The sequence below is a fragment of the Salmo salar genome, chromosome ssa15, assembly GCF_905237065.1.
Source record: "Salmo salar chromosome ssa15, Ssal_v3.1, whole genome shotgun sequence".
Lineage (NCBI taxonomy): Eukaryota > Metazoa > Chordata > Actinopteri > Salmoniformes > Salmonidae > Salmo > Salmo salar.
The window spans coordinates 91,085,515-91,098,658 of NC_059456.1; the positions used below are offsets into that span (position 1 = coordinate 91,085,515).

The window sequence follows — 13,144 nt, forward strand, 5'->3', positions numbered from 1 at the left end:
CTGATGTAAATGTTTTTCTGTTTTGAATTTTGTATAAATTTGCTGAAATGTATAACCTTTTTTTGCTTTGCCATTATGGGGTATTGTGTGTTGACTGAGGAAAAACAACAATTTAATCCATTTTAGAGTAAGGCTGTAACGTAACAAAATGTGGAGAAAGTCAAGGGGACTGAAATACTGGGAACCATACAGTAATCTTAACACACACACACACACACACACACAGAGGTTGAGATGGAGGTTATATAAAAGTTAGGTGTGCTCTAGCAGGACAGGCTGTTCAGATTAAAGCCAGTCAGTCGGGGGAGGGTGTTTATGTGTCTGATCCAGTGCTGTTGGCAGCTTGGTCTTGCATTTTTATCAGTATTTTCTTGATGGGGAGGGGGGATGGAGGTGCATCAAACCTTATTATGCTGATCATACTGCCTAATAAACCGTTGCATGTCATCATGTAGGGAGTGCGTTTGTGTAGGGTTAACCCTGACTGAGGTAACAGGGCTGAATCAGCTCAAGAGACTCGAGTCATCTCGAAGTGAGACAGCTGTAGTCAGTGAGAGGAAATCTAACCCCTTTCATTCAATATAGGTCTAGCTCTCCCGCTGAAGGGTCACAAGTTGGAACGTGGCACGTTTGTGTTCACGTGATTGTGTGTCTAGGCTACTGCGGGTGTGGTAGTGTGTGATGGCGCCTTGGTCGTGTGTGTGATAGCGCCTTGGTTGTGTGTGTGTGTGTGTGTGTGTGTGTGTGTGTGTGTGTGTGTGTGTGTGTGTGTGTGTGTGTGTGTGTGTGTGTGTGTGTGTGTGTGTGTGTGTGTGTGTGTGTGTGTCGCTCCGGCCACGGTAGCTGTTCTTTCTCGAAACCCACCATTAATTCTCTTGACTTGAGAGCGCACGTCTGGACACACGCACACAACACACATACTCAAACACTACATACACAAACCAGTGGAGGCTTCTCAGAGGAGGAAGGGGAAGACAATCCTCAGTGAATTTCAGAAAAATGTAAATTAAAAAAAACATTTCAAACATGATCCTTTTACATAAAACTGTACTAAATATACTCACGTCACCAAATAATTGATTAAAACACACTGTTTTGCAATGAAGGTCTACAGTAGCCTCAACAGCACTCAGTAGCACCATGGTGTAGCCGGAGGACAGCTAGCTTCCGTCCTCTGGGTACATTTGATTTCAATACAAAACCTAGGAGACACATGGTTCTCACCCCTTTCCATAGACGTACTCAGTAATTATGACAACTTTTGGAAGACATCCTACAACCTATCAGAGCTCTTGCATCATGAACTGACATTTTTTCCACCCAGTCAAAGGATCAGATAATGAATCTAGTACTGAAAACAAGAGCTACAGCTAGCTAGCACTGCAGTACATAAAATGTTGTGAGTAGTTGTCTCAAAGAGAGAGAGAGGCAATAGTTGAACAGTTTAGAACAAATTAATTTCTTCAAAAGTTAAGGAGAAGCAAAAGATTTCTCAACAAAACAAGTTTCACATACTAAGTTAGCAGATGCAGCTAGCTAGTTTAGCCTACTCAGAGGGATGCTATGACTATCCAACACAACACTGGAACTCTTCCAAGTCAAAGTAATCTACCAGAAGATAGTTAGGCCTATCATTAGCATCAATATTTTTTTTCCTATTCCTTAATTGTTTGAAACCTGGACTTCATACTGTGAGGCATGTCTTAGGCCTTACTTGAAAGTAGCATAAAGCCAAAATCCCACCATAGAAACGTGGAGGCAATTATTTGTATAAAGACTTACTCATATGCTTTCTCCTGTTCTAATGATTTCCTTTCAATCTTCTTTCATTGTCTAGCAGCCAAAGGCATTATTGTAGTCATAATAGCAACCCATGATAGTTGTTGCATATTTAAATCCTCCCCTATTTCTAACGGATATTTCCATCCAGTGTTGCCAACTAATTTTAAAGGGAAGTTGCTAGAGGCAGGTCGATTTGTTGATAAATGACGTGATGTCATTACGTAATAATGTAAAACTGCGTCATTACGTAGAATACGCAATAACGTTACTTAAATTGACTGGCCATCTCGATGAAAAATATGATTTGACATTTGTTAGTTTAGATTTGTTTGTTTATTATCACATTTTTATTTGTAAAAGTAATTTAAACACAACACATTTTATATGATCAGATATTTTTAAAAACAACACATTGAATTATTGAACAATTACACATTATTGAACAATTACATTTGATTTATTTTCTTTAACTAGTAAACCTGCACATTCTGAACAATTATAGTTTTAAGCAGTGTATTGGTAGTTAACATGCTACCTAACTGATCAACAATTATAAGTACAAGCTAATAACATGGTATATATGCTATCTTATTGAACAAGCAACTTAACTCAAATAATGTGTGCGCTAGGCAGCTCTCTCCAGGTTGTTGTGCTGCTTGGCTGGCTAGCTGATCAATGGTTTCCTCCAGATATTGCGACTGTTCTCGCTCACACTGCAGTGCACACTGCCACCATCAGCTGTGTCTCCACCAGTTCCAGAATGTCCGCTCCTTGCATATGTACTGTAAATATGATGAAGTATAGATTGGCAAGGAATTCCTCTTCATCTTCACTGTCCAACTGCATTGTCACGGAGCTGGAACCAGCAGAAGAGGATGGAGTGGCATTAAAGCTGTATGCTGCTGTGGTGCCAAACTGCTGCCGAACTTCACTTAGTAGTTTATGCTGGTAACAGGTATCACCAGCCAGCTTTAGTCCATACCGCACCAGGAGTATGGAGTTGAGAGTGTGCAGTGACATTCTATTTTTTAACTTTGACTTGACCACACTTATTTGGCTGAACAGCAGTTCAACCTCTGCATTTGAGTGTGGCAAGGGTGCAATCTGGTTTCAGAGCTGGTCATGGGTGCACCTCAGCCACGCTCAAGGTCCTAAACGATATCGTAACCTCCATCGATAAGAAACAATACTGTGCGTCCGTATTCATTGACCTGGCCAAGGCTTTCGACTCTGTCAATCACCACATCCTCATCGGCAGACTCAACAGCCTTGGTTTCTCAAATGATTGCCTCGCCTGGTTCACCAACTACTTCTCTGATAGAGTTCAATGTGTCAAATCGGATGGCCTGTTGTCCGGGCCTCTGGCAGTCTCTATGGGGGTGCCACAGGGTTCAATTCTTGGGCCAAGTCTTTTCTCTGTATACGTCAATGATGTCGCTCTTGCTGCTGGTGAGTCTCTGATCCACCTCTACACAGACGATGCCATTCTGTATACTTCTGGCCCTTCTTTGGACTGTGTTAACAACCCTACAGATGAGCTTCAATGCCATACAACTCTCCTTCCGTGGCCTCCAACTGCTCTTAATTACAAGTAAAACTAAATGCATGCTCTTCAACCGATCGCTGCCCGCACCTGCCCGTTCTGACTTAGAATATGTGGACACCTACAAATACCTAGGTGTCTGGTTAGACTGTAAACTCTCCTTCCAGACTCACATCAAACATCTCCAATCCAAAGTTAAATCTAGAATTGGCTTCCTATTTCGCAACAAAGCATCCTTCACTCATGCTGCCAAACATACCCTCCTAAAACGGACCATCCTACCGATCCTCGACTTCGGCGATGTCATTTACAAAATAGCCTCCAATACCCTACTCAATAAACTGGATGCAGTCTATCACAGTGCCATCCGTTTTGTCACCAAAGCCCCATATACTACCCACCACTGCGACCTGTACGCTCTCATTGGATGGCCCTCGCTTCATAATCGTCGCCAAACCCACTGGCTCCAGGTCATCTACAAGACCCTGCTAGGTAAAGTCCCCCCTTATCTCAGCTCACTGGTCACCATAGCAGCACGCGCTCCAGCAGGTATATCTCTCTGGTCACCCCCAAAGCCAATTCCTCCTTTGGCCGCCTCTCCTTCCAGTTCTCTGCTGCCAATGACTGGAACGAACTACAAAATCTCTGAAACTGGAAACACTTATCTCCCTCACTAGCTTTAAGCACCAGCTGTCAGAGCAGCTCACAGATCACTGCACCTGTACATAGCCCATCTATAATTTAGCCTAAACAACTACCTCTTCCCCTACTGTATTTATTTATTTTTGCTCCTTTGCACCCCATTATTTCTATTTCTACTTTGCACTTTCTTCCACTACAAATCTACCATTCCAGTGTTTTACTTGCTATATTGTATTTTCTTCGCCACCGTGGCCTTTTTTTGCCTTTACTTCCCTTATCTCACCTCATTTGCTCACATTGTATATAGACTTATTTTTCTACTGTATGTTTGTTTTACTCCATGTGTAACTTTGTGTTGTTGTATGTGTCGAACTGCTTTGCTTTATCTTGGCCAGGTCGCAATTGTAAATGAGAACTTGTTCTCAACTTGCGTACCTGTTTAAATAAAGGTGAAATAAAAAGGGGAGGGCAGCGAGTGCAGCTTTGCACAGTTCTTCAAGTGGATTTGACCCGGAACAGTCTGTGTAGTTAGTCAATTCACTCCAAAACTCGACTTTTTTCAGTTGAGTCCCACCTAAGCAGATAGATGGATGTTTCTCTATTGGGAAACAATTTGATCAATTGTTTGGGGCTGGTACCCCAGTAGCTTAGCTACTTTAATCATTTCAGTGGTGCCTTTATTGTGCTTTAGTGTTCCCTTAACACTGAACAAGACCATGTTTCGCAAGGCTTCTAGGATGTCTGGGAGCCTTGCTTGCAGCTCCTTGCTTAAAGCAACAATGTAGTTGATGATGCACTGTCTCCGAATGACCTTTTTGTCCTCTGGCGCAAGACTGAGTTGGTACACCGTGCTCTCGAAAAGGTACTCAAGGTAAGGTGATGGACTGAGATCTCCATCAATGGCATCCTTCAGGACATCCATTTTTGCCATAGGCATGACTACTCTGCTGCAAATTGATGTTAAGAGGTGTAACAGATTGTCCAAAAGCTTGACAGGATCTGTTTGTTCTCCCTCAAATGACTTCACTGCAACTTGTATGTCGGACAGGATTGATTTCCAGAATGTCAGGCAGACATAGTTGGTCTTGTACATGGCGTGGAGCACATCCGCCATGTAGCAATGCTCACTGGTCTTGGTCAACTCAAAGTGGAGTTTCAGTTCTTCCCACTGGCTCAATTTACGAGTTACCGCGGGCTCATCGATAGCCAACGTGTGGCACACGCTTTGGTTATCTGCAGGGGTTTCTGGCCACAATTAATGATGGCATAAACTGCTTTGTATGCCTTGTGCCGTTTTGGGGAAATTGAAAACCAGTTGTAGGTTTCTCTGATTAAGTACTCAACACTCCTAGGGATGGTTTCTTTGGCTGCTGCACTGACAGCCAATTGTAAACACTGGCACACACAGCGGATGAGTACCAAATTGGGCAATGCATATTCTTCCTTTAAAATCCTGTGCACCCCAGTCATCATGGACACATTATCAGTGCCAATACCCTGAAGATTATATTTTTTAAGGTTACACTTATCAAGAAACTCAACTACCGTCTTTGCTATTGATCTGGCATTGCCCCCCTCCAATTCAACCAGCCTGAGAAATGTGGACACTGCTTCTTCTTTTTTTTAGCACTGAAATACCGAATCACCACACCCAGGTATTTTGAGACACTGACATCAGTGAACTCATCCAAACGGAGACTGAACTTAACATCCCCCACATCTGATGTTACCCTTTTGAGAAAATAAGGAGCCAGTACTCTCCTAATCATTCCTGTGCACTTGGTGTGGTGCATTTGGAAGTTTGTTGCTGCCACAGAATCTGAAAAGGCAGCTTTGCAAGCCATACCTAAATGGTCGCATGCTAGCAATGAACAATGCTCCACAATGGCCATTGCCATAGTAGCTTTTGCAGTTATCCACTTTCTTAACCAACTGTGATAATGTGGACTGCGTTGTGATGTTGTACGCTTTTGATTTATTTGTATGCTTTGCTGTAGCACAATGTTTTTTGATGTCATACATTTTTGCAAGCATATCTCATTTGCAGTATGCACAGTATGCCTGACAATCATCCCCAATTACTGGCTTCAGCCACCCTTTAAATTCAGCTACAGACTCCCACTCTTTTCTGTACTTCTGGCTGTACAATTTTGATTGAGACATGTTGATTGATGTAAGTTCTGTTCAAGATCAAACATTCGTGACCAACTATATTAATTGGGTTTGTCTCGTCGAACTCATACTACTGCTGCTGCAGTCAGCCAACAATGATTTGCAATTTGCTGAAATTGTTGCTGGCCTGTTGCTGTCTGTGCACGAGCTGAGCGCGTGCTACTGACGTCACTCACAATGCACTTTTGCATTGTACGGTATATACCACCCTCTACACCACGATGCACATCAGTCATCGAGCGTTGGCGTTTGAGTTTGTACACTGTCATGGGACACAACGCAACGCGAGCAGTATTGCAGCTTTCATTTATTTCAAAGAAAGCATCCCATCAATGGCTGATGTCAATGCCGGATGGCTGTAGTGTAGTAAATAAAATGGTAATAGAACATTCATGATTTCTTTGACAAAGCCTCTGAGTATGTTCATATTTAGTCCGTTTTGTCTTTAAAAGGAAACTCTCAGACAGGTTTTGGGAATAGTATCAGAGTTCTCCTCATCCCAGATCCAACAGGCTCATTTTTGTTGGCTCGGCCAAGCAACAGATATTTTCAGCAGCTTTAGTCCTGAAAGGAATGCAGCCAGCTGCCTGGACACCCAGCCCATGGTTGTCTTTTTGGCTACCTTGCTGAGCCTGTAGTTGTCTAAATATGGCATCTTATTTTACCTGTCTAAACACACACAAACATAGACATACAGTATCTTCTGAGGGGAGGTTCATTGTTATTTCGAGGAGACAAATTGAAAGCAGTACTCTTTTGATTTCTGACTTGCTCGTGTTGTTACTTAGCACAATGCTATCTATGTACACTGAACAAAAATATAAACCCATCATGTAAAGTGTTGGTCCAATGTTTGATGACCTGAAATAAAAAATCCCTGAAATGTTCCATATGCACAAAAAGCTTATTTCTCTCTAATGTTGTGCAATAATTGATTTACATCCCTGCTAGTGAGCATTTCTCCTTTGCCAAGATAATCCATCCACCTGACAGGTGTGGCATAGCTGATTAAACATCATGGTCATTACACAGCTGCACCTTGTGCTGGGGACAATAAAAGGCCACTTTAAAATGTGCAGATTTATCCCACAACACAATGCCACAGATGTCTCAAGTTTTGAGGGAGCATTCAATTGTCATGCTGCCTGCTGGATTGTCTACCAGAGTTGTTGCCTGAGAATGGAATGTTAATTTCTCTACCATAAGCTGCATCCAATGTCGTTTTAGAGAATTTGGCAGTACGTCCAACCGGCCTCAAAACCGCAGACAACGTGTAATCAGCCAGCCCAGGACCACCACATCCGGCTTCTTCACATGTGGGATCATCTGGGAAGGGGGGGGGGGAATCATCTGGGGAGTGGGGGCCATTGATTAGGGCCTAATGAATTTATTTCAATTGACTGATTTCCTTATATGAACTTCTATGAACTGTAACTCAATTGTTGCATGTTGCGTTTATATTTTTGTTCAGTATGTTTTATTTACAGAGAGAAAGAGAGAGCAGAAGAAATATTCTGACCAAACTTGATTAATATAATTATCAATATACCATCATAACAATGTTTATGATGAATGAAACAAGGCCTTTTAAGTTGCATTTGAAACACCCATCCAACAGCCAGAGACATGCTCCGTCTAAAAATATGAAAGCACACTTAACTTAATTGTGCCTATTACAGTTAACAAGGGCCATTCTCTGGGTGTAGACTAGAGGTCCCAAGGAAAGGAAGGTAAGGGAAGGGAAGGGAGGAGCATCGGAGAGGCGAGGACCCTGTCTGACTGGCAGACTGAGAGCTGAAAGAGGCCCCTGGTTTAATCTCCACCCTGCCTGCCTGCCTGCCTGCCTGCCTGCCTGCCTGCCTGCTCCGGCAACAATTACAGCTCTAGATTAAGGGGGCTTTGGACTACTGAAAGCTGTTCATTTTTCTCTTCCTTCTTATGGGTCATCTCTATACTGGGATTCCTTCCTCCCCCCCAGCTTAATGGCACTAGCAGAACATACAGTACATCTACGTTTTGTGGATAGCTTGAGTAGACATCCTGCATGTTTGTGTTATGTATTTGATATCTGTGTATGGAACACAGCTTACAGGTGTATTTATTGGCTTGTCAACATAGTAAGAACATGGTTCAACCTGAGTGACTGGGAACTTGTGGGAAAACACTTGTGCTGTTTTTCTTGTGTGTACTGTATTTGTGCCTGCTTACTTGCAGCCCCCCCCCCCCAAACACACACACACACACGCACGCGCGCACACCTCCAGTCCCAAGCAGAGCACACGGAGACAATGACAGGAAATACATTAGCAGGACTTCCATTGTATCTCCCCATACGTCCTCATTTCCTGTATAGGAGTCATAGCGGGTAGTGGTGGTGCTGGAGAGGGGAAACTCCTGCGGCTCTCCTCTTCTCCCGGGCCAGGGAAGCCACCCCTTGTAGGTGCTAGAGGAGGGGGAGATCTGTCTATGTCTGGCCCCAGGCAGAGGGGGCCTAATCCAGCTCATTTCTGGTGCATGTCTGGCTGCTTGTATGGTTGGCTGCCTGGTTGACTGGCTGGCTTACTGACTGGCTGTCTCTCAAGCTCTAGTCACAAGACCTCTGTGTACTTTGACATGGAACTTTGTCTGCTGCTTCTATCCCCTGTAATGGTGTAAACAATGGCTTGGGGACTACGTGGCTGTCTGTCCTGCCATCAGGTAGATGTGTGTAGCGTTATGCTGTGACCTACTGTGACCTGTCTCTTATCTCAGCCAGACCACTGCCCTGGCTGTGTTAATGGATGTGTGGAGCTTTATACTATGACCTTTCTCTCTGTAGGCCTACCTAACCTCCCCAGAGCTCCAGGCTAACCCTTACCCTACCTAACCTCTTCCCCATTTCAGATTGTCAATGATGTGTCTCCTAATGTTCACAATCAGCTCCTTTGTTTTGTTGACACGGCAGAGGTTGTTTTCCTGGCACAACTCCGCCAGGGCCCTTACCTGCTCTCTGTAGTCTCGTCATTGTTGGTAATCAGGCTTACCACTGTTGTTGTCTGCAAACTTGATTATTGAGTTGGAGGCGTGCGTGGCTATGCAGTCATGGGTGAACAGGGAGTACAGGAGAGGGCTGAGCACATACCCTTGTGGGGCCCCTGTGTTGAGGATCAGCGTAGTGGAGGTGTTGCCTACCTTCACCACCTGGGGGCGACATGTCAGGAAGTGTACGACCCAATTTCACAGGGCGGTGTTCAGACCCAGGGCCCGAGCTTAATGATGAGCTTAGAGGGAACTATGGTGTTGAAGGCTAGGCTGTAGTCAATGAACAGCATTCTTACATAGGGATTCCTCTTGTCCAGATGGGACAGGGCAGTGTGATGGCGATTGCGTCATCTGTGGATCTGTTGGGACGGATTGCAAGTTGCAGTGGGTTGTGTCTGGTTTGTGAGACTACTCTGTTCCTGAGCCCGACTACTGACCAGGTAGATTGGTACATCCGCTGTACTGACCCTCACACCCATCTCTCCCCAGGTGTGCCACCACTCGAACTGCCAGGACCTGAACAACAAGAGCCCACTTCATCTGTGTGAGTCATGTGACTCCCGCTGCCACCTGGAAGACACAGAAAACATGCACTTTGACCGACACCCCCCGCTTTGACCTGCAACCCCAAGGTACACAACACTACCCAGTACCAACCACAACAACAGCTTCACACTCAGACTTCCTCCCCACTAGTTAGTATACATTTAGTGCCCAATCCTACACTCAGGTCAGGTCATATGACAGGTCAGGTTTTAACTCCCAGAGCAACGCTTGCGTCAAATCTTTTGAGTCAAAGAAATGGATTCCCTTCAACCATACGGGCGGCATATAGCCTATCGAGCTTTGGGCCAGTAACAGAAAGGTTTCTTGTTTGAATCTCCGTGCCGACAAGGTGAAAGATCTGTCTATGCCCTTGAGCAAGCCACTTCACCCTAATTGCTCCATTGTCACTGTTGATAATAGCAGGGTGTCTCGGTGAGTTGAGATATGCAAAAAACACATTTCCAATTCGCACATGCGTATTAATACACACTTGTACATGTGTGAAATGAAACAAATAATGTATAAGCACCAGCCAAATGATTATTATATGCATGAAAATTAACACTAGCACATCTTCCTGTTCCACCACCGACTTCCCTCCACCCGTGATTTCTATCTTAAACTGGGGTTCATAACCTTATGAGACTGTCTGTCATGCAATTACGGCTTCTAGGCTCATTGAACTGTTGTTAGCTAGACTGACTCATTCTTTCTGCGTCATCCATCGTGACTGTCTTCCAAATTTAGAAGAGTTGATAAACTTTTAGAATTTCCTGTTAACATTTTGCATTGCTTAAACTGGAAGTACCTGTGTTATTAAGGAAAGTGTTATTAAAGAATATTATTAATGATCTAATATTCTGTGTAACCCCCGTGTAAGGTTCCATCCTGGCCCGGAACGTGTCAACGCGCTCCTGTCCCCCCCCCACCAGCCCCCCCTCTGACCTGGAGGAGGAGGACGAAGGGGCCAACAACCAAGGGTATGTCAATCCTCGTTATGCGAAAATGTATTACATCTGTCTGTCTGCATGGCGCTTGTCACTTCGGTTTAAAATACAAAATGTAAACTAGATCAGCGAGGAGTGTACTCTTTGACTGCACTGCTCTATTTATATACAATAGTTGTAGTTATGCTTCAGTTAGTGTTGACCTGTTGTTCCATAGATCAGGGATCATCAACTATATTCAGCCACGGGATGATATTTTCTTGAGCGGATGGTCAGGGGGCCGGAACATATTTACAAAAAATTTGTAGACTAGAATTTACTTCAGGAAGCCCAAACAGATATGTTGGACTGAAGCATATTCATTTCAAACCTTGCTTACATTTGTATACGTTCACATATATCTATATTTTATACCTGGGAATACTTTAGAACTTGATTTCCAAAGTTAAAATCCCTTGGAGCTGATTTGCTGAGAGAACTAGTGGGACAAATTTGGCCCACGGGCCACCAGTTGGTGAGCCCTGCCATAGATGTTCAATTACACTATGTGCATAGGATATTATTTTTCTTTCAGGGAGTGTAAAACTGGGGGTCTGAAGTTGGTGAAGAAGAAACCACGGCGACGGCACACAGATGTGAGTATTGATACAGTCAGGTAGGGGTGTGACACACACGCCCCTTAAGAAACCACATCTCTCCACCTTAGACTTGACCCAATACTATTAGGAACTATGTTGGTTAGAACATACAATAAGACAGGTATGTGGTGGAAAGTTAGACTGTATGATGATCACAGTGCCAACATGACTACAGGCTTCAAGCTGTTAAGTTATACCACTGAAAATGGCTGCCATTATCAGCAGAGGCCAGGGACCCAGGTAGGGAGTCATATATAATGGTCTCCAATGGTCCGTCCCTGAGTGTTCCTGGCCAGTCAGCCTGCCTGGTAAAGGGCCTCCCTGTGCATCTAATGAGAGGGAAATGACTACAGGAGCTCTGGCCTTCTCAGTTTTACAGCCATTATCTTCTATTGTCTGTCGCCCCCTGCAGGACCCCAGCAAGGAGTGCTTCAGCCTCAAGTTTGATCTGAACATGGACATTGACACAGAGATTGTCCCCGCTGTGAAAAAGAAGACCCTGAGGTGAGTTAGGAGAATTGGTAGTGGGCTGAATAAATAGGGATGATTGTGAGCGATTTGTGTCTTTTCTATTTAAGGTCTGGTCTGAGTTTGTCCAAGGCATGGGACAAAGTCATAGTATATAATAATGTTCCATTTGATTATTTGGATAGGACCCACTGCATTAGTGTTTCATAAACATCTGGTGTGAATGGTCTCTGTTGACTCTCAGTCCTGTGCTTACATAACTGTATTGGGTGAATGGTCTGTGTGTTCCTCTATTCCAGGGAGGTGCTGGGCCCCGTGTTTGAGCGTAAAGGTATTGAGTTATCCCGGGTAGATCTGTTCCTAGACCAGTCCAACACTCCGCTGTCCCTCAACTTTGAGGCCTACCGCTTCGGGGGCCACTATCTCAAGGTCAAAGGTAAGAGTCAACTGCATCAGAGGACCAGTCAGCATCCACCAGAACATCACATCTTATTTTGTTTTCCTCAAGCGTCACAATTAATAGAATAAAATAACTCTGTGGAAGTATGGGTGTTTTGATTCTAAGCAAACCAAGGTACAATGTGTTTCAACTTTTGATTACTACGCTGCACTGAAAACTACATTTTAAGGGTTGACAAAATATGAAACAAACACCAATCTAATGAATTTGCCTTTAGAGAGTATTTGGCTTCTCTTTGTACCCCCTAGCATAAACAATGCCTGGGTGAGACAGATGGCAGAGCCTCAGTTTCCTGTCTCTCCCTTGATTCAGAGGAAACTGGACAGAGTCCTCCATCCCGGATCCCTGCAGGAGACTATGGCCTTTTCTCATTTAGGAAAATGTCTGACCTCCAGCTTTTCTCCTCTGTCCTCTCTCCTCCCTGACCCTCAAACTCATAAGGGGTTTAGTGGTCGAGGAGAAGTCAATTCGTTAACAGACGAACGGAAGAGTGTTCTCCCCTTCTCGACAGCCTACTTTCATTGAGGATAGTCATGTGTATCTTATCTGAGTTCCTCTCGGAAGAGTGTTGAAATCTGCCATACCCCCTTTGAATCAGCATTTGCTTTGTCAGAGGAGAAAAGCATGCACACGTTTAAAAACAATATACTACTCATCGTTTCGAATATAAAATGTCTTGCACAGCTAACATCATTTGTTTTTATCACTTTACACATTTGTTTTGGGATCTACCCCTGTAAACGTGCTTGTAAGGCACGAGTAGAGTCTGATTTCATACAATCGCCTTTTCGTTCACTTTCCCTCTCCACGACGCCTCTCCTTGATTTACCTTTGCCCTTTTTCAAAAGGAGGTGAGAGAGGACACAGGAGTTGAGCAAATCCAATTGAGAAAAGGCCTATATCTGTAGCAGGAGCGTTTGGATCA

At 44.0% G+C, this 13,144-nt stretch overlaps 1 protein-coding gene across 1 annotated transcript in view; it reads left to right on the top strand.

The window, feature by feature from the left end:
- LOC106572641 (pleckstrin homology domain-containing family G member 5) overlaps nucleotides 1-13,144 on the top strand; it is an 87,214-nt gene that overhangs the window by 48,947 nt on the left and 25,123 nt on the right. Inside the window, 6 exon segments of the mRNA XM_014147005.2 lie at nucleotides 9,650-9,766; nucleotides 9,768-9,792; nucleotides 10,587-10,686; nucleotides 11,228-11,288; nucleotides 11,704-11,795; nucleotides 12,059-12,195. Coding sequence (XP_014002480.1) covers nucleotides 9,650-9,766; nucleotides 9,768-9,792; nucleotides 10,587-10,686; nucleotides 11,228-11,288; nucleotides 11,704-11,795; nucleotides 12,059-12,195 — 532 coding nt within the window.